The following is a 24,397-nucleotide window of genomic DNA, read 5'->3' on the forward strand; positions in this document are numbered from 1 at the left end:
ATGAGAGTCCACAACTGGAATCTTCTGGTCCTTCCAGGATGACTTCAGAGCACTGAAACAAGGGCACATGCCTGGCCATGACAGCTGGGCTGTGGAAGTCCCACAACTTGCACAGGCCACCTGAAAACTGCATCTGTCATGTGAATAAGCCTTCAGGTAGATTGCCAGTTGCTTCTTCTTGGGTGTTTTTTTTTTTAATGAGATGGAGACCATGTCCAGCAGCAGGGCAGGTAGAAATCCACGGGTACATTTTCCCCATCATTCCCATGGTGACAACATCACTTAGGACGCAATCCTATGCAGGAGGAAACACACAAAAAAATTCTCACAACCCCCAACATTCCCCAGTCGGCTGGGAAACGCTGGAAGTTGTAGGGCCTTTTTTTCTGGCTAAACACGCATAGGATCGTGGCCTTAAAATCTTAGATGTTAGAAACTCAACATCTCTTATAATTTTAGACGTTAGAAACCCAACATTTCCTTCTGTCCCAGATCCAGAGTGTGAGCCTGCCAGGAGAAAAGGTAGGTATCCGTACCCTCCTCAGGCTTTCCCTTCCTTTGATAAAATATAAATAAAAATAAACATGGAAATGCTCTACGCGGGTTGTTGTGAGGGTGAACCCCGTAAAGCTCACTGCGAACAAGACCGATGCAGCGAAGAATCAGTAACATTACGCTGCCTAAATGCGGTGCGACTGAGAGGACGGCCTTCCCCGAGGCGTCGGCAGCGAGAGAGTTGCGAGACCAGGGGAACTTCCCGCCGCCGCCTCCTACACTGAGGCCGCGGCTTCTGCTCCTCCTACAAGGGCCGCCTATAAGAAAGCTGAGCGCCGGCGGGAGGGGACCATAGTTACACCACCGCCGACTCAATCCGTGCCTTTGCGCTCTTCGTGGATCCCAAAGAACGCCATGCAGCCCAGTCGTCCCGCCGGCCTGTGCGCCGCACTCCTGTTGCTGTTGGTGGCCGCCGCCGCCGCCGAGTCGGTGAGTGGGGTTCGAGGCGCCTTGCTTGAGGGGAGTGTGCGCGACTGTTGCGGGGAGGCGGTGGGGCGGTGGGTGGGCAGGCTGGGTTTGGTCCTTCGCGCTCCTTTAAGAACCGGGAAGGGGGGGAGAGAGAGAACTGGCGTTTCTTTATTTGAGAAGTTTGGGGGAATTATGACCCCCCTCCTCTTTTGTGAAATGTGGGGCGAAGTGTGTGTGTGTGTGGGGGGGAAGCTTCCCTCCCCAATTGTTTTGGGAACGGGGCATTGGAATGAGGGCTTGGTTCTCCTCAGCCTTTCATGGCAATGCAGGAGGCGTGAGGTCGCCTCCTCCCCCCCCTTCCCCTGTGCAGCATGGGGAAGAGAGGGGCTAACTTTAGTCGCCTCCGTACGAAACGGGGGGTGTGGGGGGGGGGAAGGCGGGCAGGTTTCACTGGTTTTTCACATGCACCCTTTACTTTTTCACAAATCCCTGGAGATTTGGGGCGTAAGGATTTGCTGGAGTGGGGCTCCCCGTTTCCGCGCATGAAGTTAGAGATCGGCTCATTCGTCGCTTTCCCTGTCGACGGTCCTCCCGCCCCAATGGAAGGGCTAGTTCTGCTTATTCCCCCTCCCCATGAGTCTGCCCTCTCCGCAGTGGGGCACTTTCTCCCCCAAACGCCTGCCTTGCACTTTTTTTGTCGCGAAGGTTGAAGTGGCGGCGGGGGTGGGGAGAGGCTCTCCCCACCCCAACTGTTCCCGCGTGCCAGCAGGCTGGCTTTCGTCATCTCCTTGACTCTGTGGTTTCATCGCCTCTCCCCCACCAAGCTTCCCAAAGTCTCCAAATACCAGCACATTTGGCAAATAACGTGCCGCGCTGCCTTATTTAGCACTTCCTCCAGCTCATAGCTGTGGAATGAGTAACCGCTGACCCGAAGCCTGGCTCTGTTGCAATTCCCTAACGTCACACAGAACCCATTAAGTGCAATCCCCAGGGCTCTGGCACGTTACAAATCTGGGGTTTTCCTCTAAGTCTGGATTTGCTTGCTCGCTAATGATAAATTTCCTTCTCTTGTTGTTGTTTGAGCAGGAATCCCTGGAAGTCCTTTGCCCTTCTGTTGCTCCTCCCTTCTCTCTCCCTGCCCCCCTTCACCTTTAGTTGTTTGTACAGGTAGTTATTTCTCTGGTAAACACCCTTGCTTCTCGACCTTTGTCTGTGTGGACTACCCTCTTGCTGTGTGTATTGTTGAACCAAAACAGATTCGTTAAGGCTAGGAAGCCAAGGGGGGTGGGGTGTTGAGAACTTAGTCTCAACTGAGTTCATGTTGCTGTATATGCTGATATGGGGAACTTGGCTTCCAGAGAGGTGGGAGAAGGTCAGGAGAGCACACACAACATAATAAAATAATTATTCAGAGTGAATTACGACTCCTAGCAGCCTGCACCCAGCAAGGAGGTGCTGACGTTTTTAACAGCTTGAATAAGAGACTTCTCTGCCTTTCTGGAGCTGGGAGTGGTGGTGTTTATAAAAATGGGGCTTAGTTTTTAATCCCTCCCTGTTTGGCTTATTTCAGAACTTACCTGTAATTCTCCTTGCCAGTCCAAACATTTCCCCCCTCCTAATCGTTTTAGTTCTGCTTCTTGTCTATCATCTGAGCCTTTGTAGATGAGATGGTGTTCAGTGATCCTCCCCTAGGCCATTTCACTGCAATTGGACATTGGTGGTAATAATCAAATGACTTGCATGCTATCTGACATCTTTTGTGTGATCGCTCTTAATGTGCTGCATTTAGTTGATGCAATACAGAATGTAATACGTGGATGATGTGTTGGGATGGTCTCATTCTGTCATTAATTTATTTGTTTGCTTGTCATAGAGTACTATAGAAGTCAGTTAATTAAGGAGTACAGAAACCCTCTTGGGGCACACCTTCCTGTTTCAATAGCCTTGAGTGAATGAGTCTGAGGGAATCTTAAGATATCTGGGAATCTTTTGAACTAGGCTTTATCAGCAGCTTTTTACTTCAAAGACTCATCTCTACCATTTTAAACATTCCTGAAGTTCTGTTACCTGTTGAAGGTGTTGTTGACAGGCTGTTTGAGTCTTATCAAAAGATCAGTTTATATTCTGGCTTTTTAGCAGAAGTCTTATTAACTAGCTGGCCTGAAGTGAAAGAAGTATCAAAATACACAGGAACATTCTACTTGTGTTCTCTCTTTCTTTTGCAATGGCCCCATGCAGTACATGATACACGAGAGTCATCCTACTCTGGATACTTTTGGGCACATTTTATGGATTTCTTCTGTAATTTTCATTTTTGTAAACCATCCTGAGTATTGCACTAAAAGGGCAGATTTTAAATCATCCATGTTCTAGTGCTGTTACCGCTTTGCATACAGAAAGCCTTGCCATGTAGAATCAAATTGGTCTCCTGTGTCACAGGAGCAAAGGAACTTGGGTGTAACATGCCGGGTTGGCGTATCTCCTCAGTGTTCATGCAGTGTTAAAACAGTAGTAGAATTTCCCAAAATATAAGTATCTGGCTGAGCTTATTGTTTTGAAAAGTAGTGCAGTATTATTAATGACGAAACCGGTTTGTCCCGTCTTGCTGCCATGAATTCCTCAGGCTTGCCCAGTTTTCTTTTCTGTCTTTCCCAATCAAATCGACATTGTTAACCTGAATATGTAACTTTATTTTCAGTCTCTACCATATGATTTGGACAGGCTCAGACAGAGCTCAGGTGTGCCTTTATTTGGCCAATGTGATATAACGGCCTCATCTGCAAAGTCTGAAAGTAGGAATACGCCTTCACAACTGTTCAGATGATCTTCGTGCTTCATGGAGCCAAATAAGACTTTGGTTCTTCATTTCCCCAGATATCTAGAACTAATATAGGCAGTATATGGCCAGAGGGTATATGTAGTTCCTAAAGCATCTGTATGCTCAGTGTGTGCTAGTTAGAATTCAAATAATTCCAAGTCTTCAATTTTGGATTTTCTAGCCATCATAGCTGCAGAGATGCTTGACAGAGAGCAGAAAATGCCGAATAATTGAAAACTGAGAATAAATCGTGAAAACAAAATGTGGACAACTTATTATGGGCCCATCTATCAATATTGTGTCTATTTCAAGTCTTCCATGCTTGAAGGGAAGAAACTCGGAATAAGAACACTAAGGGCACAATCCTATGCATGTTTAGGCAGGAAAAAGTCCTTCATGGCTGGCGAATTCTGTGAGCTGTAAGACTTTTTGCTGTCTAAACGTGCATAAAATAGATAGTCAATAGGACTATCACAAATGTAACACCTATTGAGATTGTGCAGGTGAAGCAAAGTCAATCCCCTTTACAAATATTTAGAAATGTACATTGACTGCAGCCCTTGCTCTTGAGAGATTTCCATTATAATCATAGTGACAAACAAATTACCTGAGCATGTTTTTGAGGCAAAATTCCACTTGGGATGAGAGGAGAAAACCTATTTAAACCTGTGTCAGCAAGGAGGGTCCACAAGATAGACGTATGAACCCTATCACTGCAGAGAAATAGTAGCTTGTTGACAAATATGCATGTGGGACTATAGCTATAGATGTTGTACTTGACATCTTTGTGCATGCTTTGCTCACAGTGTGGTGATGCTGTGTTGTGATATGGTGTTTGGTTGGGCTAGCCTTATCAGACCTTCTTTCTGGGCCTTCTCCTATTTGAAGTTGCCCATGGCCCATTCATGGGCCTGTATGGGATGTGTAGTTGTGACAAACTTTTAAGTTGAGAGGAAAACCTTGAGTGGGTTGAGTGAGTGTAACACTAGTCTTGGGGATATATGTAAAAGCCATTCAGAGTAACGGCTATGATAAATCTGTTTTGGAATAATTAAATTGCTTTGTTCTGGGTCTGTGTTGTCAACACCTCCTGCTTAAAGAAGTTAAGTTGGGCAAACTTTTTCCCTCATACTAGTCAGCCTAATTATGAGGGCTAGGATCTCGATAGTTGCACTGTCCATGCCACTAAGGCCATTGGCATGTGCCAAATATACCAGACTTTGGTTCCAAGGATAAGACACTTCCTATACAGCTGTCTCTTGCCATCATTTACATTACAATGTGTGCTGCCATGCCAGTTGTCAAACACCCACTGCTTTTTCAAACAAAATGTTCAGAATTCTTGAGTCTACATGTGGGGTTGTAATTCTAAAAAAACACACCACCTTGAATAGAATGAGAGATAGGTTGTAAGCAATGGTGGCTGATGGATAGATAGATAAACTCTTCTTCATTTTGATATGCCTTGCTAACTCTGCCTGATATGTCAAATTGGGTTGGGAATGATGTGGAAAGACTATGACACACTACTGTGGGTTATTAGTGCTGCTGGCAAGTTGTTACATGATACTGAAGATGAGTTAGTGGAAACTTACTCCTGGGGGTGGAGACTACCTCCAGGCTGTGTACTTATGTCACATAGAAAATTGAAGCAAAGTCAGCATGGCACGATTGGGAATCTGCTTTAGTGAAGAATATATATATTTATAGTGAACTGGTTCACACATAACAACAAATGAGAGTATTGGTTGTCATTGAATCATGGGTTGTCATTATGTGTGAACCCTGCATTATGGGTTAAGTATGGGTTTTTAACCACAAACAACCCAGGAAGAGAAGCCATAGTTTCTTGTTGGGTTGTGAATTCTGGGTTATTTTTGGTTAACAACCCACAGTTAAATCATAGTGCATGGTTTGTATGTAACAACAACCCACAATTCAACAACCATCCATACTCAACCTTTATGGATTATCATTACATGTGAACCAGGTCAGTGTATCTGCATTTGACCTAACCTCTGTGTTTGGTATAGAGGAGGAGGAGGGCTAGTGTAGTTATGCAACATGTGTTCTGCCAATGATAGCAATGAACTGAGGAGTCCTGTTTTGACTAGCAGAAAGTCTAGCTGCATATAGAAGACATGGGAACATCCTGAAAACTCAGTGCTTTCCTGTTTGTTTGCATCAGCTGCATTATTGTGAACTACAGGAGGTAAACTCCTACGTAAGCCTGACCTCCTGGTATTTGCTACTGGTGACATCTTGGCCAGTTGCTTAGGCTTGGAAGTAATGCAAGCCATGAGGATAGAAGCTTGAAATGATTTGCACTAAAATGGGGTTGTGAGTCGGCTGGTTGAGTTCATCTCCTCTCAACAGAGCAGAGATACACAGCCTGCAAAACATTTCCCACCAAGATGTACTAGCCATAGTTACTGTGTTCTTAAGGTGTATGATTGGACTTGAGAGCATCCTTGCACAGCACGAGAAATTAATTCAGTGTCCAGTAGTTACACTAAAATGACACCATGTTGTAAGTTCTCAATGTATTTAAAATCAAACAGAAATAGCTAAGCTAAATCTAAGCATAGGTGGCTTTGTATAAGTAGTTGCAGCAGCACTTGCCTATAGAGGTATGATAAGATGGCAGAGTCTGGCCATCTTCATGAAAGCAATTCAGTTCAACAATTGCAATGTAAGACCTTGATACTATTTGATGCCTCTGCTGTTTGTACTGAAATTTGGTGAGGAAGGGTCCAGAGTATGTACTATTCTGAACCCCTTGCATTTTTTGTTTGGAAGAAGATGAAGACATTCTTCTTCTGCTACCCAAGGAACCTGTCAGCCCCCAAAAGTATTCCTGTTTGCAGTATATGAGCAGAACTGAGCTGAGGACAACTCTAGAATATTCCTATATTTCCTCAATAAATGTGGATGGACAATACAAAAGTATACACCCCTTGGTAACTCTCAACAGCAGTACCTAAAGCTCTCAGTTTCAGAATGCTTCAGGTGGGTAGTGGAATTACATTGTGCTCTTGATAGCAGAGCAGGGAGATAACAGCATGCTCTCTTGTGAAAGTCTTGACTGTGTACTGTTCAAGCTACTCCTGATCATGCTTTCCTTCTTCCCAGTGTCTATCTGCCTGTTGGCTAATGTGGAGATCAAAATGGCAGATTTTCCTGCTTTTTGTTCTTCCATTGTTTCCTTTATTTTCCTATTTCTCTTTTTCCCTCTTTTGAGCAGTAGATAAGGGTGGGGAAGATAGTAGGAACAGATACCTGAGGGAAGGAAATAGGTTTGTTATGAAAGTGTAAAATGTATTTGAAAGAAGTTAAATGAAAACCACATGATGATGACTTACATCTTTGTAATGAGATATTCAAGACTCGCAGTGCAACCCTAGACATGTCTACTCAAAGTCCCATTGAGTTTTTAATGATACATACTTGTAGGTAACTGGGTATAAGATTGCAGTCACGGTGTATACATTTCATATATTTTGTATATATGTAGATATTCTGCAATTTGTATGAACTTGTACTTGGCAGAACCTTGGAATAAGCTCTTGCAGGTTTGGAGCCACAATGAACAGATATAGTATAGGATAGTAGCACTTGGTATGTGTTCCTGTGAAATGGAATGTAGGACAGAACACGGGGACTTGCTGAATGGAGCAAAAGAAGTATGTGTGTTTAGCTTTACCCACGGAAAGAGGTATTCAGTGAGTGCAAATCTGCGTATATGCACGTATACACTGTGCGTTTGATGGACAGTTGCTTAGACAAGCTGTAAATTGCTAATGATCAGCATCTATTCTTTTTCCAGGAATGGTTAGTAATGGTAGTAGGTCTTGATCTTGACTCAGACTTCTGAGAGTTGTACATTGCTTGGAAAACTTTTTGATTCAGTAGCTACACTGAGCATGTGAATGAATCACCTTTTCACATGCAAGTGGCATTGATTCAGCATCAATTGGTGCTTCAATTCTGGCATATTATTACAGAACATGAATTTCTTCTATTTATAATGTTATAATAATAATAATTTATTTCTTACCCGCCTCTCCCTCTGGATCGAGGCAGGGAACAACATCAAATACAAAAATACTATGAAATACATAAAACTGATTAAAAACAGATAAAACTAATACATTATTAAAATAACAGCCAGACATCTTAAAATTCGACTGGGTAGGCCTGCTGGAATGAAATCTCTAAGCTGCTTTCACTAAAATATATACTTAATACAATATACATAATAAACTTTCAGCAGAAACAATGAACAGTAACACAAGGCAGTGTCATAGTCCATTACAATCCAGGGAAAGGGTGTGTAAACAAACTTTCAAAAGGTGTTTGAAACTTGCAGAGTTTTGACATCTCAAGCTGCAGATGGCATAGGGTCCACTTTTGTGATATTACATACCAATATTATGAAGATCTCAAGGCGTTCCTGGATGTATATATGGGAAAATGCCTTTTAAGATGCCTTTTTAATAATAACATGCTGCTTTTAATAATGTATTGGTTTTAAATGTTTTAATCAGTTGTAAGTATTTTATGGTGTTTTGCATTTGTGTTGTACCCTGCCTGGATCCAGAAGGAGAGGTGGGTAACAAATTAATAATAATAATAATAATAATAATAATAATAATAATAATAATTATACAGTCTTCTATGTAAAATGGCAGTCTGAATATCTAAAAAGAGGGGAAATGGTGAAGAACAGAATTTCTGTCTTACCTAGGTCAAAGGTCTCCAATCTTTTTATTACATTTACCATATTTCTTCAATTCTAAGACACACTTTTTCTCCCATATAAACATCTCTAAAAATGGGATGCGTCTTAAAATCATGGGTGTGTCTTAGGGGTTTTTTTCTGTTGGTGGTACTGAAATTAGTGTGCGTCTTACAATCGATGGCGTCTTACAGTCGAAGAAATACGGTAGTTCCAAGCCTCTATACTGCTTTATCCTGCCTTGTGTTCTGCCAACCCAACCAGAGGCTACTTGGATGTTATGCTTTTCAACACTTTTTGTCACTATTGGTCCAATATGTATACTCCAAAATCAACTTAAGACAGTTAAACTACCCTCATATCTAAAGCCAACATCCTCTTAGCATTATTAAATTAGAGCTACTTCCGATAATGTCAAAACACAGTTTTGACTGTTTATATTTTATTTGAAGTTAAATATCTATAATGTAATGACTCATTTGTACAGCTATAATAAGCAATAAAAATAGTTTAGATGTAATGGAGACTGCAGTTCATGGAGGCACACTTTACCAGTGCCAGAGGAAGAGCAATCCATTTTCTTAGCCTTAAATCCAAAGTAACTGAGGATGTATGCTTTGGGGAATCCCCTTCTCTTTTAATCAGTCATTGCAACAAAACACTTGTCTCCTTCTCTTTGGGAAGGAAACAACCTGAGTATTTTATTGCAGTGACTGTTTAAAAATCCCAGGTTGAGGTGGTCACCTGCTTCTCCTCAATCAGCACTTTACAATGGTCCAAATGATATTATGGATAGTTTGACGTCTCAGGTTTGGCTGCTGATGTACTGTGCAGATGAATAAGTCCAGCAGGAAATGGTGGGTCTATCTTGCATGATGAAGTGTGGTAATATGATGACCCTGGACAAAGAACATGCCCTGTTCAGTTTTCTCTACTGTGTCTTGAGCCCTTGCTGAGAGTCTCTGTGTTGGTCAGCCTCCCCCCTCCATCCTTGCAATGTAATGCCACAGAGCAATAAAGTTACCAAGATCCCCTATCTGGACACCATGACAATATTCAAACAGTTTTACACATAAATTTGCCAGCAATAAATATATTGTTGTCAGTGTTATTGGGATAGATTTGTTTGATATATTGATTCATAACAAGAATCTGCTTTTTTATTGGGTGGGGGGTAGTATCCAACAAAACAGTATAATGAGTGAAAATGCTGTGAATGTGAAATCAAGACCAGAGCTAGGCAAAGATGATAAAAAAAAATCTTCTTCCAAAAATCTTGGAAAACGGTGGTTAAGATAAAAAATGTCCTGGATTTTCATTGAGATATGCAAGTGTTAGTAACCATTTTTGTGGTCATTTTGACATAAATCTTGCAGGAGGGGGGATGAAAAACAAAGCAAGAAAAGTTAGTGTATTCATTGGCCTTTGTGGGACTTTCCATATCTTTCCATATCAGCCTGTCTGTGCTTGGAGATAAACTTAAATGTCCCTACTTTCTGACGTGAGGTGGACAGTAACTGAGAAGAGTTGTAAATTTGTACTGAAGGGCACCAAATGGGCTTGCATTCAGTACTCCTTGCCCCTTCTACAACTCAGTCCTTCAAAAAAGAAAAGAAAAATGGAACCATTGTACTATGCTGTTCTGCACTGCCTGGTATTGGTTAACCCTCCTTTGTATTCTTATTTGCTATTCCTCAAACTTCATAAGGATTTATATAGATGGACTTCATTTAATGTAACTGCTCCTCTTCTAGTGCAATTCTTCGCATGCTGTTGGGATATAACAGTGAAAAAGTACCTTGCCTATTCCTTTATTCTGTGAATGGGTAGGTAGGAAGCCATCTCGGTCAAAACTGTGTGATTCTGGTAAACAGACTTGCCTATAATAGTCACTGGCTGTATCTTCAGTCTAGATGAGGAAGGCTGTACTAATTTGTAGATCTCTGATTAGATAAAAATGTGTCCAACAGACACCCATGCAAGATACATCTATAGGAGCTCAATTGTATAAACAAGCTTAGATTGCCTGCAGGTCAGATCTGCTGTAAAGACAGCTATGCCAGAAATCACTTAACAAACCTAACAGATATGTGGGTGCCAGACACATGAGCAATTAAACCAAGCCATCTTGGCACTGGAAAATTAATCAGTTCTGGGAAACTAGTTGAAGGTGGCAGACAAAACAACAGGCCAAGCATGAAGATAGGAAGCATCTCTGTTGGGGGAAATTTTATATTGAGGTCACAAGTAGTTATGAATGAATGGCTACTTGTCATAATGGCTATATGCTATCTCCAGAATCTAAGGCAGCATGCATCTAAATACCAGTTGCTGGGAAATAACAAGGGCAATTGCACTCATGTTCTGCTTGTGAGCTTCCCACAGGCATCTGGTTGGTCACTGTAGGAAACAGGAAGCTAGACTACAAAGACCTTTGGTGTGATCCAATAGAGTTATGCTTAAGTTCTTAATTTTCTTTAATGTAGATCTGGTTCTTACACCCATTGACTACTGATATTTCCAAACTACTGAAAAAAGTCTCTGGTCCAGCCCTGGCTTGTTAAAGTGGACTTGTTGCCTTTCCAAAATGAGAAGTGGGTGCTAACACATTCCCCCTCCTGTGCTGTTTAGCTTGGAATCGCTGCAGATTGGTCTGCTTACACCTGGTAGATGGTCACATGAATACTCCAAAGAGGTGTGTATATGTGTGTGTTGCTAGACAGTTGTATTTAGATAAGTTGGGTGGGAAATCCTCACCTTGCACTTTCTACTGTCCCAAACATAGTGCGTAGAATGCAGCACATGAGTTTATTTATTTATTGCATTTTTATACCGCCCAGTAGCCGAGCAGTATAGAGCAGGTCCAGGTGCTCAAACTGAATTGGAGCTTACAGTGTGGACTCCAGTTCAGAGGCCACTGCCTCAATATATAGCTAGTGTTCTTTCTTAGTTGCTTTTAGAGCCTTTTACACAGTAAGACCTTGTGTTTGATACCTAATACAGTTGAAATAGTGTATGACTGTAACATCACCAGAGAGTCTGCTGTCAGGAGGAATCCCTGAAGTTCCTTGGAACTCATGAGTCACACAATTGAACGAAGTGATACTTCTGCTTTCCTGCTCAGCTGCTCTTGTAAGATGTGCCCTCTTACCACTTCACCCCTCAGCCAACCCCTCTTTTGAAGGAAGTCTGATTAATCAGAGGAGACTTGCTGAGTACAAATTTCCCAAATGGTGTGCAAGTCTTGGTCAGCATTTTTCTAAGTGTAGGATATTAAATCACATAACTCTGGAAGCACAAGGTTTACCGTGGCTGAGGCACCCTCAGGACCACATGTGCTACCAAGTGGTTATATGACACCCATGCGGGGTTGGTGGGGGAGAGCAAAGCAGGGGAGTGCCAGCGTTGACTGCAAGGGTTGCCTTTACAACTGTCAGTAGGATCCTGTCTAAACAACACATTCTGTTGACTTAAGTCACGTTGGATAAATCTAGTGAGCTTAGTGCAATTGTAAAGCTGAACTAAAGCTTGTTAACATGGGCTAATATGTTTTGAAGTCCTGTAGGGCTAGAGAATGCTGCTAGCTAAGTGTGTACACAGCCAGTTTGGAGACCTTGGCTTATGCTTAAAGACAGAAGAAATTAGGCTGGAAGGTGAGCTAAAATGGTTGCTATACCCCATCAAAATAAATATAACTGTAAAAATCCTTAATGACAAAGACAAGGCAGCAGTAATGTAACCATAAATTCATGTCCACAGCTAATCTAAAAACACAATAAAAGCCATGCTGGATCAGACCAGGGGTACATCTACACCAGCATTCTGTTCATACAAGCAGGACATGAGTGCAACAGCACCCTCCTGCCCATGTTCCCTGGCAAGTGGTGTACATATACTGCCTCTGATACTGGAAGTAGCATGTCATCATCAGGACTAGTAGCCATAGTTTCCTGATGCTGCTGAGACATTGCATTAGTTCAGATGTAATACCATCTTCCATGAGCAAGCTGAGCTTGCATGCTGACTTCTCATGTGCTTTACTTCAGTTGGCTAGTTCTTGGTTCCGTCAAACCATACTTTTACATCTAAACTATGGCTTGTGCTTTCCCCTGCAAACTCCAGGTTGAAACTGGGTTGCAGTTTCAATCTTGGAGGGCAAGATTTGGTGTAGGTGCTAAGGAATCCCTGTTAGATCTTTACCCTCCTTCCAGAGAATTACAGTTTGGGGAATCACTTAAGGAGAGGGGAATAGGAATAGTAGCATAAGTGCATCAAATGGTAAGTTTCTGAGGTCCATTTACACTCTGGGGTTCATTTAGTCCTTAGCAGCGATGCTGGCTGTTCAACCAAGAGGCTAACTATGGTATGGACACACTGTTCAGTAAGAATCCGTAGTGTGCAAGCTCTATAGCCAGGGTGAGGAATCCCGAGGGCTGAATTCAGTTCTGGAGAACCTGCCTAGGAGCTTCATTCCAGTGGTAGTTGGTGGGGACCAAAGGCAAAAGTGATGGGGCCAAAACTCCAATCTAGCTTCAAGTTCTTACTGTCAGTAACTAAGCCTTAATTAATTAATTTATTTATTATACCGCCCAATAGCTGACGCTCTCTGGGCGGTTCACAAAAATCAAAACCACAACAAAACAACCAACAGGTTAAAAGCACAAATACAAAATACAGTATAAAAAGCACAACCAGGATAAAACCACGCAGCAAAATTGATATAAGATTAAAATACAGAGTTAAAACAGTAAAATTTAAATTTAAGTTAAAATTAAGTGTTAAAATACTGAGTGAATAAAAAGGTCTTCAGCTGGTGACGAAAGGAGTACAGTGTGGGTGCCAGGCGGACCTCTCTGGGGAGCTCATTCCACAACCGGGGTGCCACAGCGGAGAAAGCCCTCCCCCTAGTAGCCACCTGCCTCACTTCCTTTGGCAGGGGCTCATGAAGAAGGGCCTCTGTAGACTATCTTAAGGTCCGGGCAGGTACATATGGGAGGAGGCCTTCCTTCAAATAACCTGGCCCCAAACCGTTTAGGGCTTTAAATGTCAATACCAGCACTTTGAGGCATCTCTACCTTTTACAATGGGGAAAAAACATTCAAAAGCTGGAAAACTACCAACTGGTTGGAGGTCAGGGGAAAGGGGGTGTGGCCATGGAAAAAGTGGTATGGTCATCTGGGGAATCCCAGAGGGCAGGATTGGGATCCCGAGATGACCTGAGTTTGCCCGCACCTGCTCTTTGTTATTAAAGTGGGTCTATATATTGCAGAAACCATCTTATATAGTATCTTCTGATTACCTTCCTAGGAGCTGCATTTAATTTGTGTTCAAAAAGCTCAAATATATCTGATCATAGTTGGGCAGTCCTTATTAGAGATGGTATATACTGTAGTTAACTTCTTTGGGGATCATTTCATATAATCAAGAAATAAACGTAGTAATTTCTGATGTTTCTTTAACCAAAGGCATCTGTTTAGCCATAATGGTAAGGGAATGCTTTTCCTGCAGGGTTTCATACCAGTAGAATACTATTACCCCACAACTTGAAATGTAAAACTGCTTTGTAACTTCCAAGGGAGAAAATACCTGCAATACCATGCTCCCTTACCACCACTGGCATGTAATAATCTGTGAATTTTTCTAGTTGGTCCTGATTGTTGATTACTACCACGAAGAGTTGTGCTGTTTGGTCATGAAAACACTATGTTCAAGTATTAGGTGATGTTGGTCATAGAACACTTGAAAATAACATCTCAGTATTTGCATGCCCTTTACTCAAGTTATAAACGTGTGTTACCTCATTGCCCTTCGTCCACTGTGCACCATGCTCTCTGCACTTAGATGTACATGCACATTGCTTCCTTGTATGTATTCCTGGTCTGTTAGTATAAAATCATATTATACCTGCACACAAACAAAAGGGTGTGTGTGTGTGTGTGTGTGTGTGTGTGTGTGTGTGTGTGTTTCCTTGGCATTGCTCTCTTTGCTATGATGATCAAAATCTGAAAAACAAGGGAAACTTTGAACTTTATACTGAATGTCATTAGTTTTTAAAACTCTCAGTTAGCAAAGAATATATGTGCAGAAAAATGTTGCTATGTGGTTTGGGTCCTAATTTGCCCTTGTATGACTGGGAGAGGTCTTTACATTTGCAGAAGGGCCTTTGATCCAGCGGAAGCTCCTGCTAGCAAAAGGTGGGGGAGGCTTTCTTTTTGCAATTGAATCCTGCATCACCTCCCACATTGTTCCAGAGGGTGCACCACCAACCCTCCAGAGCAAATTTCCAGGAGGTTGTAGGGGGAATTAGTGCAAATGGCCTCCCTCCCCCCCCCCCCTTCTGTCAACAGAAGCATTTGCTCACAGGATCTCAGGATCCAAGCCTGCATGTCAAACAAGACCTGGGGTGTGCGAAGTTGTGAAAGAACTGGCACAAGCTGTTTAGTGGTGAAATGCTACACACGTGCATGATCAGATTGAAAGGTTAAAAAGGGAGAAAAGCCCTGATAAAGGCAGAGGGAGGGAATAATTGTCAGGGTGGTGAAATTGGGTAACATTTGTCAAACCATCTGTTGTTTTTGAGGACTCCTATGGCAAGACAAGTACTTACCTTGTGAAGTACTCTTGTTTTCAGCACCACTCCCCTCCCCACTGGAAACTGAGCAAATGAGACCAAGATACAGTAAGCAAACACTGGAGTTATACCATCAAAGGAAAGGTGTGCAAATGAGACTTTGGAGTTGATTGTGTGACACTGGGAGGGGGCAGGTGTGTTGTCCCAGATCCAGTAGGTGCCACACCTCCCCCTTTGTGACACCCTTTCCGAGTCAAGAACAAGCGTGCTTAAAAAATCAAGATGAGCAAGAATCATAGGGCAATTAAAGTCAATATTTTACTAACTGTGACATAACCTTTAAGCCCACCTGTCATATATACATACACACTCAAACATACATAGAAATATGATTAGTTTCACATGTTGCAGACCCATTGAAGCCCTGTCATCTGACCCCTAGTTCCCTGTAAAGCAGTGCCTTAGGCGATTTTTTTCTCCCACCTTTCAAAAATTGTACCCCTCCTAGAAGTCTGTCACAGGAAGCTGGAAAGTTGAAGTTTGTGTACATTCGGCATGCATAATTTCAGAGGTTTGGATAGCTTCTGAAAAGACTGAATACCAGGAATTTACAGCCTGTAAGCAGTTTAACTCTTGAGGGACATGTTGGAAAAAAGGTCCTGTCAATCTGCTTCTGCAAGGAAGAAATAATTAAAGGCAAACTGCTACTCCATTCCCCAAGCTTCTTGGCCCAGATCCTTGTTTGTGGTGATACTGGCTTGATAACTCCGGCTGTTTTATTTCCTTTGCTGGGAAGTACAAGTTAAGGCAGGCTGTGAAATGTGTTTGTTTGCCATGCACACTTTCTATTAGGGCAATGCCCTGTGTCTTTGAGAATGAGATTTTGTAGATTGTACTTCACACCTTGTGAGATTTCTGATCCTGGGACCTGGATTTATACGAGTGCGCACTTCTGAAAGCCAAACATATACTGTCGTTTGCCAGGGCCCCAAGCAAGTTTCCGGTAATAATTTGGCCGATTGTCTCTGGTGCGCTGTGCAGTTGTGTTTTCTCAACTTAGTAGCAGTGGTGGTGGGAAGCTCATTCTAAAAGGCAACAAGTGGTGGTGAAGATGAAACTGTCATGTGGTGCTCAAAGCATATTCTAGCTGTGACAAAGGAACCATTTGTTAGTTTCGCTTGCCTTTCTGGGAGCCCATACCTGTTAGATGTAGCTTTTACTAACAATTTCTGCACTAGTAGCTATTCTTTCTGAATCCTGGTACATGTCTTAGTGCAGTTAGTTGTCATAGTCCTCCAATATTTGAGTGTCTCATTGCAGTAGCACTTGTGACTATCAACGTCAAGGTGTGCGTGTGTGCCTGCACATAGTCTGTAGCTGGCAGCCGAGAAGTAAATCTTTCAGCAATTTGTAGGCTAGAAAAGCTGCTTCCCCGCCCCTCGAGTCCTCACAGTGATGTTTGTTAATCTCACTTGGCACTCAGTATGGGTAAAAGCTGCTTAATGCTCTGAGGATACACTGCAACTGGATTAAATGTAGAAGTGACAGGCTCCCTGTAGTTAAAGGATTCAGATAGAGAGCATATTAATAGCAAGGCTTCTGTATGCTTGCAGAGCTTCATGGAAGTTGCATAGCCCTTTTAGTCAAAAACTTGTCAGTCAGATCTCTCCTGCAGCTACTGTGTTAGAAAAGCAGAAGAATTAGTGGTCTGAACAGTAGAAACCAACGTTAGCATCCACATAACCATGTCTGCTTTCATGCTCTGAACCAAGAAGAGCTTAAGGCACAGCAAGTAGGCCATGTAAATCAGCCCCCACCTAGCCTTTTTCATAAGGATATGGAACCTATGGAAAACTTAGAATGAATTTAGATCTTCACTCACTAGAAGAATCCAGAATACAAGCTAGATAAGGATAAACTCCCTAGGATAAATTGGCAGGGAAAATAAAAAATTTCCCTCTTCTAAAATAAGGCAGAAATCTAGCTGTAAGCTCCTTGTTTCCAAAACAGCTGATACCTGAAACTCAATGAGTGGAATACCTGTCTAATTTTCCAAAAAAACAAACAAATCTGGAGACAAATTTGGAGGTCTTGTTCAGACAAAACATCTTTAGAATTTTTGAGGGTTCTTAAAGCAAGATTTAGCAAAATGCCTTGGGCTGATGTGTGTGCACACAGTGGTTTGCACATAGAATCATATAATAGTAGAGTTGGAAGGGGCCTATAAGGCCTTTGAGTCCAACCCCCTGCTAAGTGCAGGAATCCACCTTAAAGCATACCAGACAGATGGCTGTCCAGCTGCATCTTGAAGTCCTCTAGTGTGGGAGAGCCCACGACCTCCCTAGGTAATTGGTTCCATTGTTGTACTGCTCTAACAGTCAGGAAGTTTTTCCTGGTGTCTAGTCAGGAAGTTTTCCCTGATATCAACTCTTGTCATTTGAGGCTTGCATGTAAACAAGGCAGTGTGTAGAGTGACATGTGAGATGCTGGATGCAGCTCTTTGTTAGGACGGCAGCAAAGACTAAAGAAGTCCAATATGCAGCATGGTAGAATTGTAATCTCTTTTGCTCTAATTGAAAGGTGGTAGGGCATGCAGTCCTCCCAGGACACAGAAAAGTCTAGTTACAACCCTGTTTATGTAGAGAACATGTCAAGAAAGGGCACGAACCCTGTTTAGCATTACCTGTGGTGACATGAGAAAGGGCATACTCACATGAAGTCATCTACCCCATGTTTTTACGCGCATCAGCAAGCTCTAGTTCTGAGTGAGCCAGATGCCCTGCTAATTTTGAAGGAGCTTGGTAGGAACCAAAGTGGGATAACTTAATCTGTGGGGTATGCAGGAAGCACACTCTGGAAGCTAATCTGGGATAAAGAACAGGCTGTGCTTCAAGCAAGCAAAGCAAGGAGTCTGCTCTGCAAGGTTAGACTTGCACCTGCCTTGGGGCATGGCTCAGCTCGCTCACCTTGGGAGCTGTGGTTGAGGCCCCAGCTGGGGGAGAGATGCAAAAAGAACTCCTGGTCTGTAGATGGTGGATGGAGCTATCATGCCTCTTATCAGGGTCAACTGACTATTCTCAAGTCCTTGCTAACTATTCTGTACACAAAGACTTCACTGCTGAATAGAGTAGCCCCACTTTACACATAAAGCACTTTTGCTCTTGCATTAGTTGTTCGTACTGAGGTTGAGTGACTTGTTCATGGCAGAGGTGGACTGCTGGATTACAGTGGCTTCTAAGGTGGTAGCAGCTAACTTTATTGCCATCATAATGAGTCGAGACTTTCTTGGGATGAAGGTCCCCAATTAGGCCCTAAATACTTCTGCATTCTTGCCAATGAGCTTTTGCAATAGCTAATCAGAGCACCCAAGTGACTGTGTGCATGTCTGCCTCCAGTATTGCTCATCTACTGGTCTGATCACACACACCACCATCTCCTTTCAATCATTTTCTCGTCAGGTCTGCTCAGTCTCTGAAGCCTGTTGTCAGCAAAAGAGATGCATAAAGGAAAGTTCTATCGGTGATTCATCACACTGAGTATAGTCTGACTTGGCACATAGGTGTGTCCCACTAGTCAACGCCTGCTTGCTTCTGTCTACCCTATAAAGAGGACAAAAGCTAGTCACAGTATGTGAGGTCATGACTGACACATAGGCATACACGCCAAATTCTGTGGCAGCAAGGACCAAATTCTGCAAGCAGAATGTATCCTCTTTGCAGAGTTTTGTTCATAGGAGTTCCTTATATACAAAATCTCTAGATTGGGTAGCATTGCACTGGAATGTCCTGGTAGGGACCTGGCTAGAAGCAACCACAGGGTACTGCCATGCCTGATCTGTTTGGCATTTCTGCAACCATTAGCAGCTGCTGGAACTGGTACTGAGCATCTGTCAGGCAATTTAGGTGTAGCCTATATCATAAAACTGACAGATTGTACTTTGAGACAAAGGAGTAGCAAGAAGACTTTCTGATACTTTCTTTAATCTGCTTCCTTCCTCATTAATGTCAGTGGGTTGTAGCCAACATTAGTCTCACTTAGATCCCATTCATTTTAAGGAATCTATTCTAATAGGAGTAACATTGAATACAACCAACCAACCAACCAATGCAGCAACCCATTGGGCTGTATGCCAGTGAATTCTAACAGGGCCCCAACTTTTCCTGCATGAGGCGGTCTTGTGTAGTTTTTCCTCCCTTTTCATAGCAAGTTCTCATCATTAATAACCAGATCTTTCTATTCAGTCAGTGAATTAAAGTATGTTGCAGTAGGGATACTCCACCTCCTCTAACCAGGGAGGTGAAATTCATGGTCTCAGATACAAACACAGAAGTCTCCAGATTAGCAAAAGGCTTAATAATTCTGGACTTGAGTTGCCTACAGATTTAGGTCGTCATGCGGTTCTTTGTGTTACCCAAGGTGTGCTGAACTCCAGGGGGAAGTTGTCTTATCTCAGAGAAGCAACGCAGCTGCCCCTGGTTCTTTGAAGGTGGAGGGTAAATGGGCTCTGATAAAATCACGGCGCTTGGCATTTGAACCTCAGCAAAGTCACTTTGGCTTTTATGTACTGTAGAGCAGCTTATCTTTTGCTGCTGTTGCTGTGCTAATACCATATCTGTGGCTGTATTAGGCTCCAGCATTGAGGTCTCTTTTTTAATTTTCAAAGGGCAGCTGCTGAGTTTGCTTTTTAAATTGTATGTTCTTGATGGAGCACTTAATTCAAGTGAGTGAGTATTTATTACAAAAAAACCCACCTTTGATCTTCTGTCAGCAGAATTTTCAGATGGGGAAGCAAACAAATCTATCGTTTCTAATTCCTGTATAGTAGTGGTATTTGAATGAGGAAGCATTAGGGAAGCAAACAATGCCACTTTAAGTATGGCTGGTTTGGGGCATCATTACTATGAGGGGAGATGGGCCAGATGCTCACTCTGCCCCCTAACCGAATACAGCAATATGGAAGATGGTTGCAAGACCTTTAAAATAGAGCTGTTACTGTCAGGTTCTCGCCTGAAGTGTTGCCTGCCTCTTCAAAAGCTGACACTAGGAGATGATTACAGTCCCTCTTCAACCTCATCTGCGATAGCAAGCAAATATTATTTTGCCCCCTAGCAGGTGGCACAGGAGGGTGAAAACCCAAGAAAAGCCACACTGCTTGGGTCAGACCAAAGGCCCCTTTAGCCCAGCATTCTGTTCCCACGAGGTGCCAATTGGTTGCCCATGAGAAGCCCACACACAGGACATGAATGCAATAGCACCCAAAGGGCCTCAGGTGGAAGATCAGGGTAGTAAATGAAATAGCTGCATCCTCACCTATTGTCTCTGAGCTTTTAAAGAGGCAGACATGATTTCCAGATGCTGTCCTATAAACCTTCTTCTCTTAAACTTGATTATCAAGGGTGTTTGTGTGCAGCCGGTATGGTACAACATGTACAGACAGTTAGATGTTCTGCTGGTGCTACTGCTTCACCTCCGTTGGCACCAGTGTTGCTGCTTTCCAGTGGTAAATCTTATAGTATCTCCTCCTTTCTGCAGGAGGCTTATATGCAAGTGGTAAAGAAAGAAACATCAGTGGCATTTGCTCTTGTTCTTCTAAATCAGGCTGCAGTCTTGGAACTCTGCCTGTATCTGGAGCAACCTGTCTGCCCTCTAGTCTATCAAAACTGTTCCTTTCTCATTGTGTTTCTCCTTTCTTAGGTGAGAGAAACTGAGACCATGGGACCACAAATATACCCTGAAGAATTTCCTTCAGGAGATTTGCCAGATGATGAGGACTCAAGACCTGACTTTATAATCGAAGAAGATAGCTTCTCGGGTTCAGGAGATGAAGAAGGTATATTTTGCTCTGAGCTGTCCCTAGGTCAAAGCCAAACAGCCATTTGCATGTATGAATCTGCAGTGTTGTTGCTTGGGCTGGTCATAGACCAAAGCTGATCAATCTGAGTTCACATCTCTAATAGGTGAAGACTGGAGGTGTTCCTTGGGTTTGTGCCTGGAATTGTATGTGTGCAAAATCATCCCTAAGCCAGGGGTACATAGATTAGGAAGTTATTGCTGTTTCACCTAAAAAATCTAAATGCCTGTCCCTATTGTCTGGTTCACATGTCTGGCTTCAAGTGCCTTTCACACAAGCCCAACAATGAGAGAGGGGGTGTCCTATATTGTCTGAAACAACCTGTTGTAAAAATTCATCTCCTAACTAATCTGCAGCAGCTGTTCCCTGACTAGAGGAAATTGCTACCTTGTGATTATGTTGGACACCCCCATTAAACTATATTTGGGGCAAACTTTTTATCTGACATCCCACGCTAATGTCAGCATGTGCTGACATTGCTGTTCTCCCCCCCCCCTTTTATTCTTCTCTCTTTAACTTCTGCCCTTGACTGTAGGATGGTCCATTCTGTTCTCTTCGCTTTTCCAAAACTCTCAGCACAAGCTCCCTCCAACAACTTGTTGCCCTCATGCACATTGTGTTCTCAAGGAAAAACAAACTCCGAAACTAGCACACAACAAGTTGAGGCAGATCTGGTGGTTTACATGAGCCAATTATCCTCAAGGAATGGGTGTTTGCAAAAAGGGCAGCTCCTCTTAAAAGCAAGTCAGACTGCACGCTGTGTGGACTTGCAACGCACGGAGTGCAAAATCCACTAGGTCAGAGAAGTAGGGGTGGGTAGAGATGTGAATGAGAGGTGTGTGCGAGAGGAACGATACGCTGTGTAATGCAAGCTAGCCAAAATCACTTAGCTGCTGCAGTTTGTAAATCTTCATTTTGATGAGTGATTAAAATACCCTCTTTCTATGCCATGCAGACTATACAGACACTGAGTATGACTTGGCTTCAACTCCTGACAGTTCTTTGGTATGTATTTAAAGGCTTTCCCCATGTCCTTGGTTATTTTAATGCAGCGGTGGGTAGCTTGTGGCCCTCCAGATGTTTTGGCCTACAACTCATATTAGCCCTAGCAAGCATAGCGAGTGGTGAGAGATTATGGGATATGTAGATCACAACATCTGGAGGGCCACACATTGCCCACCTTCATTTTAATTAGGTGTTTTACTGTTTTATTGTCTATAAATAAAATCAATTTCATGCTTTGCTGATATAACCATACAGTTGGCGATGTGCCATTGTAGATTTACTACCTGCATACGCATATTTAGATAGATAGATAGATAGATAGATAGATAGATAGATAGATATGAAAATACATATATCTAACTTTCTGGAAAAGGGGCAGATGCTCTCTCTAGTAACTTTCAGGATTAGGAATGAGAAGTGGCAATAGGTTTAAGTATTGTGTACATCTGCATAGTCTTAACACCAGCATGCTAAAGATGTCTGGGTATCTTTCTTTTTTTTAAGGTATTTTATACAAGGTAAATAGTGAACAGAAATGACATATACTGCGGTAACGAACAGCACACTGAAACACTTCAGTGCTATCCATTTCTAGCATGCTATGTGATGCAATATGGCAGGGATGCCCCTGCCATATAAACCCCATGTGCTGCTTGCCTATTCATTCTAGCATAGAACTGTTCTTCAAGCTCTGCTCCAGTAGGTCAGATAAACTGCCTCCAGATGTGTTGTCCCATAGATATGATCACGGGGAGCTAATGGGAAAGAGACCGGCACCTTAATTGGACTCAACAGCTCTGCTTTCTTTTCATGATGAAGTATTGCTCTCAATTGTGTACTAAAGCTGTGACTCACCTTTCCCCTTTATTCAGAACTCTGTGGACAACTTTATCCCTGATTCCAAAAAAGAGACCCTGGATAGAAGTGAACCAGCTGTGATAGAAAATGAGATTATCATTCCCAACAAAGCCGAACACCCTGAAGAAGACCTGTCCAACAAGATCTCAATGGCTAGCACAGCCAATGGCAGCATCTTTGAGAGAACAGAAGTTCTTGCAGGTAACCACCCTTTTGATGAAGGATATGCGTGCCACTCCCTAAAATGGGAATTGGTCATGCTATCTGAAGAGAGGCCTATTATCAGGAATACAAAGAACTGACATGGGACAAAGATTACTATTGCATAAACTAGAGGAAAACAAAAGATGCAGGAGTGGTGGGGAGATGATAACTCTTTAATAAGAGATAGAGATGTTAAAACAGCATGGCTAAACTTGTAAACAATGGCCGTGTATAGGGGTAACCATCATATTTACGAAGTCCTGAATACGTACCATGTGAATGTACTCTACTGTAGCTAACAGTTCTGAGGAACTAGATTTCATGTATTGTCATTGCTGCCTAAAACATAAAGGACATGTTCAGTTACTTAAATGTACATTTAATGTGCTCACCTGCTCTCTTGTTGGAAACTGGTTTACAGTCGATCACCTCGAGAGCTTGGTTGAGTGCGCTAAAATTCTGGATTCGTTTGTACAGCCCTGGTTCTTCAGGCTACCTCAAGATTCATAATGATTCACACGTCACTGAGTTTATGAAACTACTCTGGAATAAGATCAACTCTCTGGGCTTATGCCCCGAGTCTCTATTAATGATGGGAGCAAAACAGGCCAAAACCCTTTTTGTCTCAAAGGGTAATAGACTGTAACCTACAAGTTTTAAGATCTGCAGTGGATAGAACTTGCTTTCCTCTGTTCTTCAGGCAGAGGTTACAGAATGGCAGAAGCGAAATATCTTTCAATGCTTAACATCCCTAAATATCAGCATGCACTAACTCTGGCAAGATTTAATGTCCTGCTATCTGCTCTGTTACAGGGGAGGTTTCAGAAAATCAGTTTTCCTGATTGCTTATGCCCATGTGGAAACAATGAAATTGAATCAGTTATCCACATTCTACTTTGCTGCTCTTTTTTTTTTTTATAGAGATTAGAGCGAAATTGTTGCTTGACACCAGATTAGAAATTAATGCACTTCTTCGTTGCTTCACGGCCACAGAGGACAGAGACATAATTGAGGCTTTTGCAAAATTCTTTTTGAATGCTATGAGAATAAGGTCTCCCCAGAATTGATTCTGCTGCATATTTCTCAGATTTGTATGTAATTTCACCCTAGTCTTTTGTATGTGTAAAGTCTGGTCGGTGACCTTAATAAAGTTGATGATGTTGTTTTAATGTGCCTCCCTTTCTCCTTCCAGCCCTTATTGCAGGTGGAGCAGTTGGGTTGCTGTTTGCTGTCTTCCTGATCCTTCTCCTCGTCTATCGCATGAAGAAAAAGGATGAGGGTAGTTACGACCTTGGCAAGAAGCCAATCTACAAGAAAGCGCCTACAAACGAATTCTACGCCTAAGGCTTGCCAATGCCACATACCCACTTGAGAGAAATGGACATTGTT

General features: G+C 42.6%; 1 protein-coding gene across 1 annotated transcript; it reads left to right on the forward strand.

Moving 5' to 3' along the window:
• Nucleotides 1-861: 861 nt before the first annotated feature.
• Nucleotides 862-24,397, forward strand: SDC4 (syndecan 4). The gene is made up of 5 exons (XM_063145568.1): nucleotides 862-984; nucleotides 20,785-20,920; nucleotides 21,897-21,946; nucleotides 22,819-23,005; nucleotides 24,201-24,397. The coding sequence occupies exons 1-5, from the start codon at nucleotides 910-912 to the stop codon at nucleotides 24,350-24,352; spliced, it is 600 nt and encodes a 199-aa protein (XP_063001638.1). The 5' UTR covers nucleotides 862-909; the 3' UTR covers nucleotides 24,353-24,397.

This window comes from Elgaria multicarinata, chromosome 1 (assembly GCF_023053635.1).
Source record: "Elgaria multicarinata webbii isolate HBS135686 ecotype San Diego chromosome 1, rElgMul1.1.pri, whole genome shotgun sequence".
NCBI lineage: Eukaryota > Metazoa > Chordata > Lepidosauria > Squamata > Anguidae > Elgaria > Elgaria multicarinata.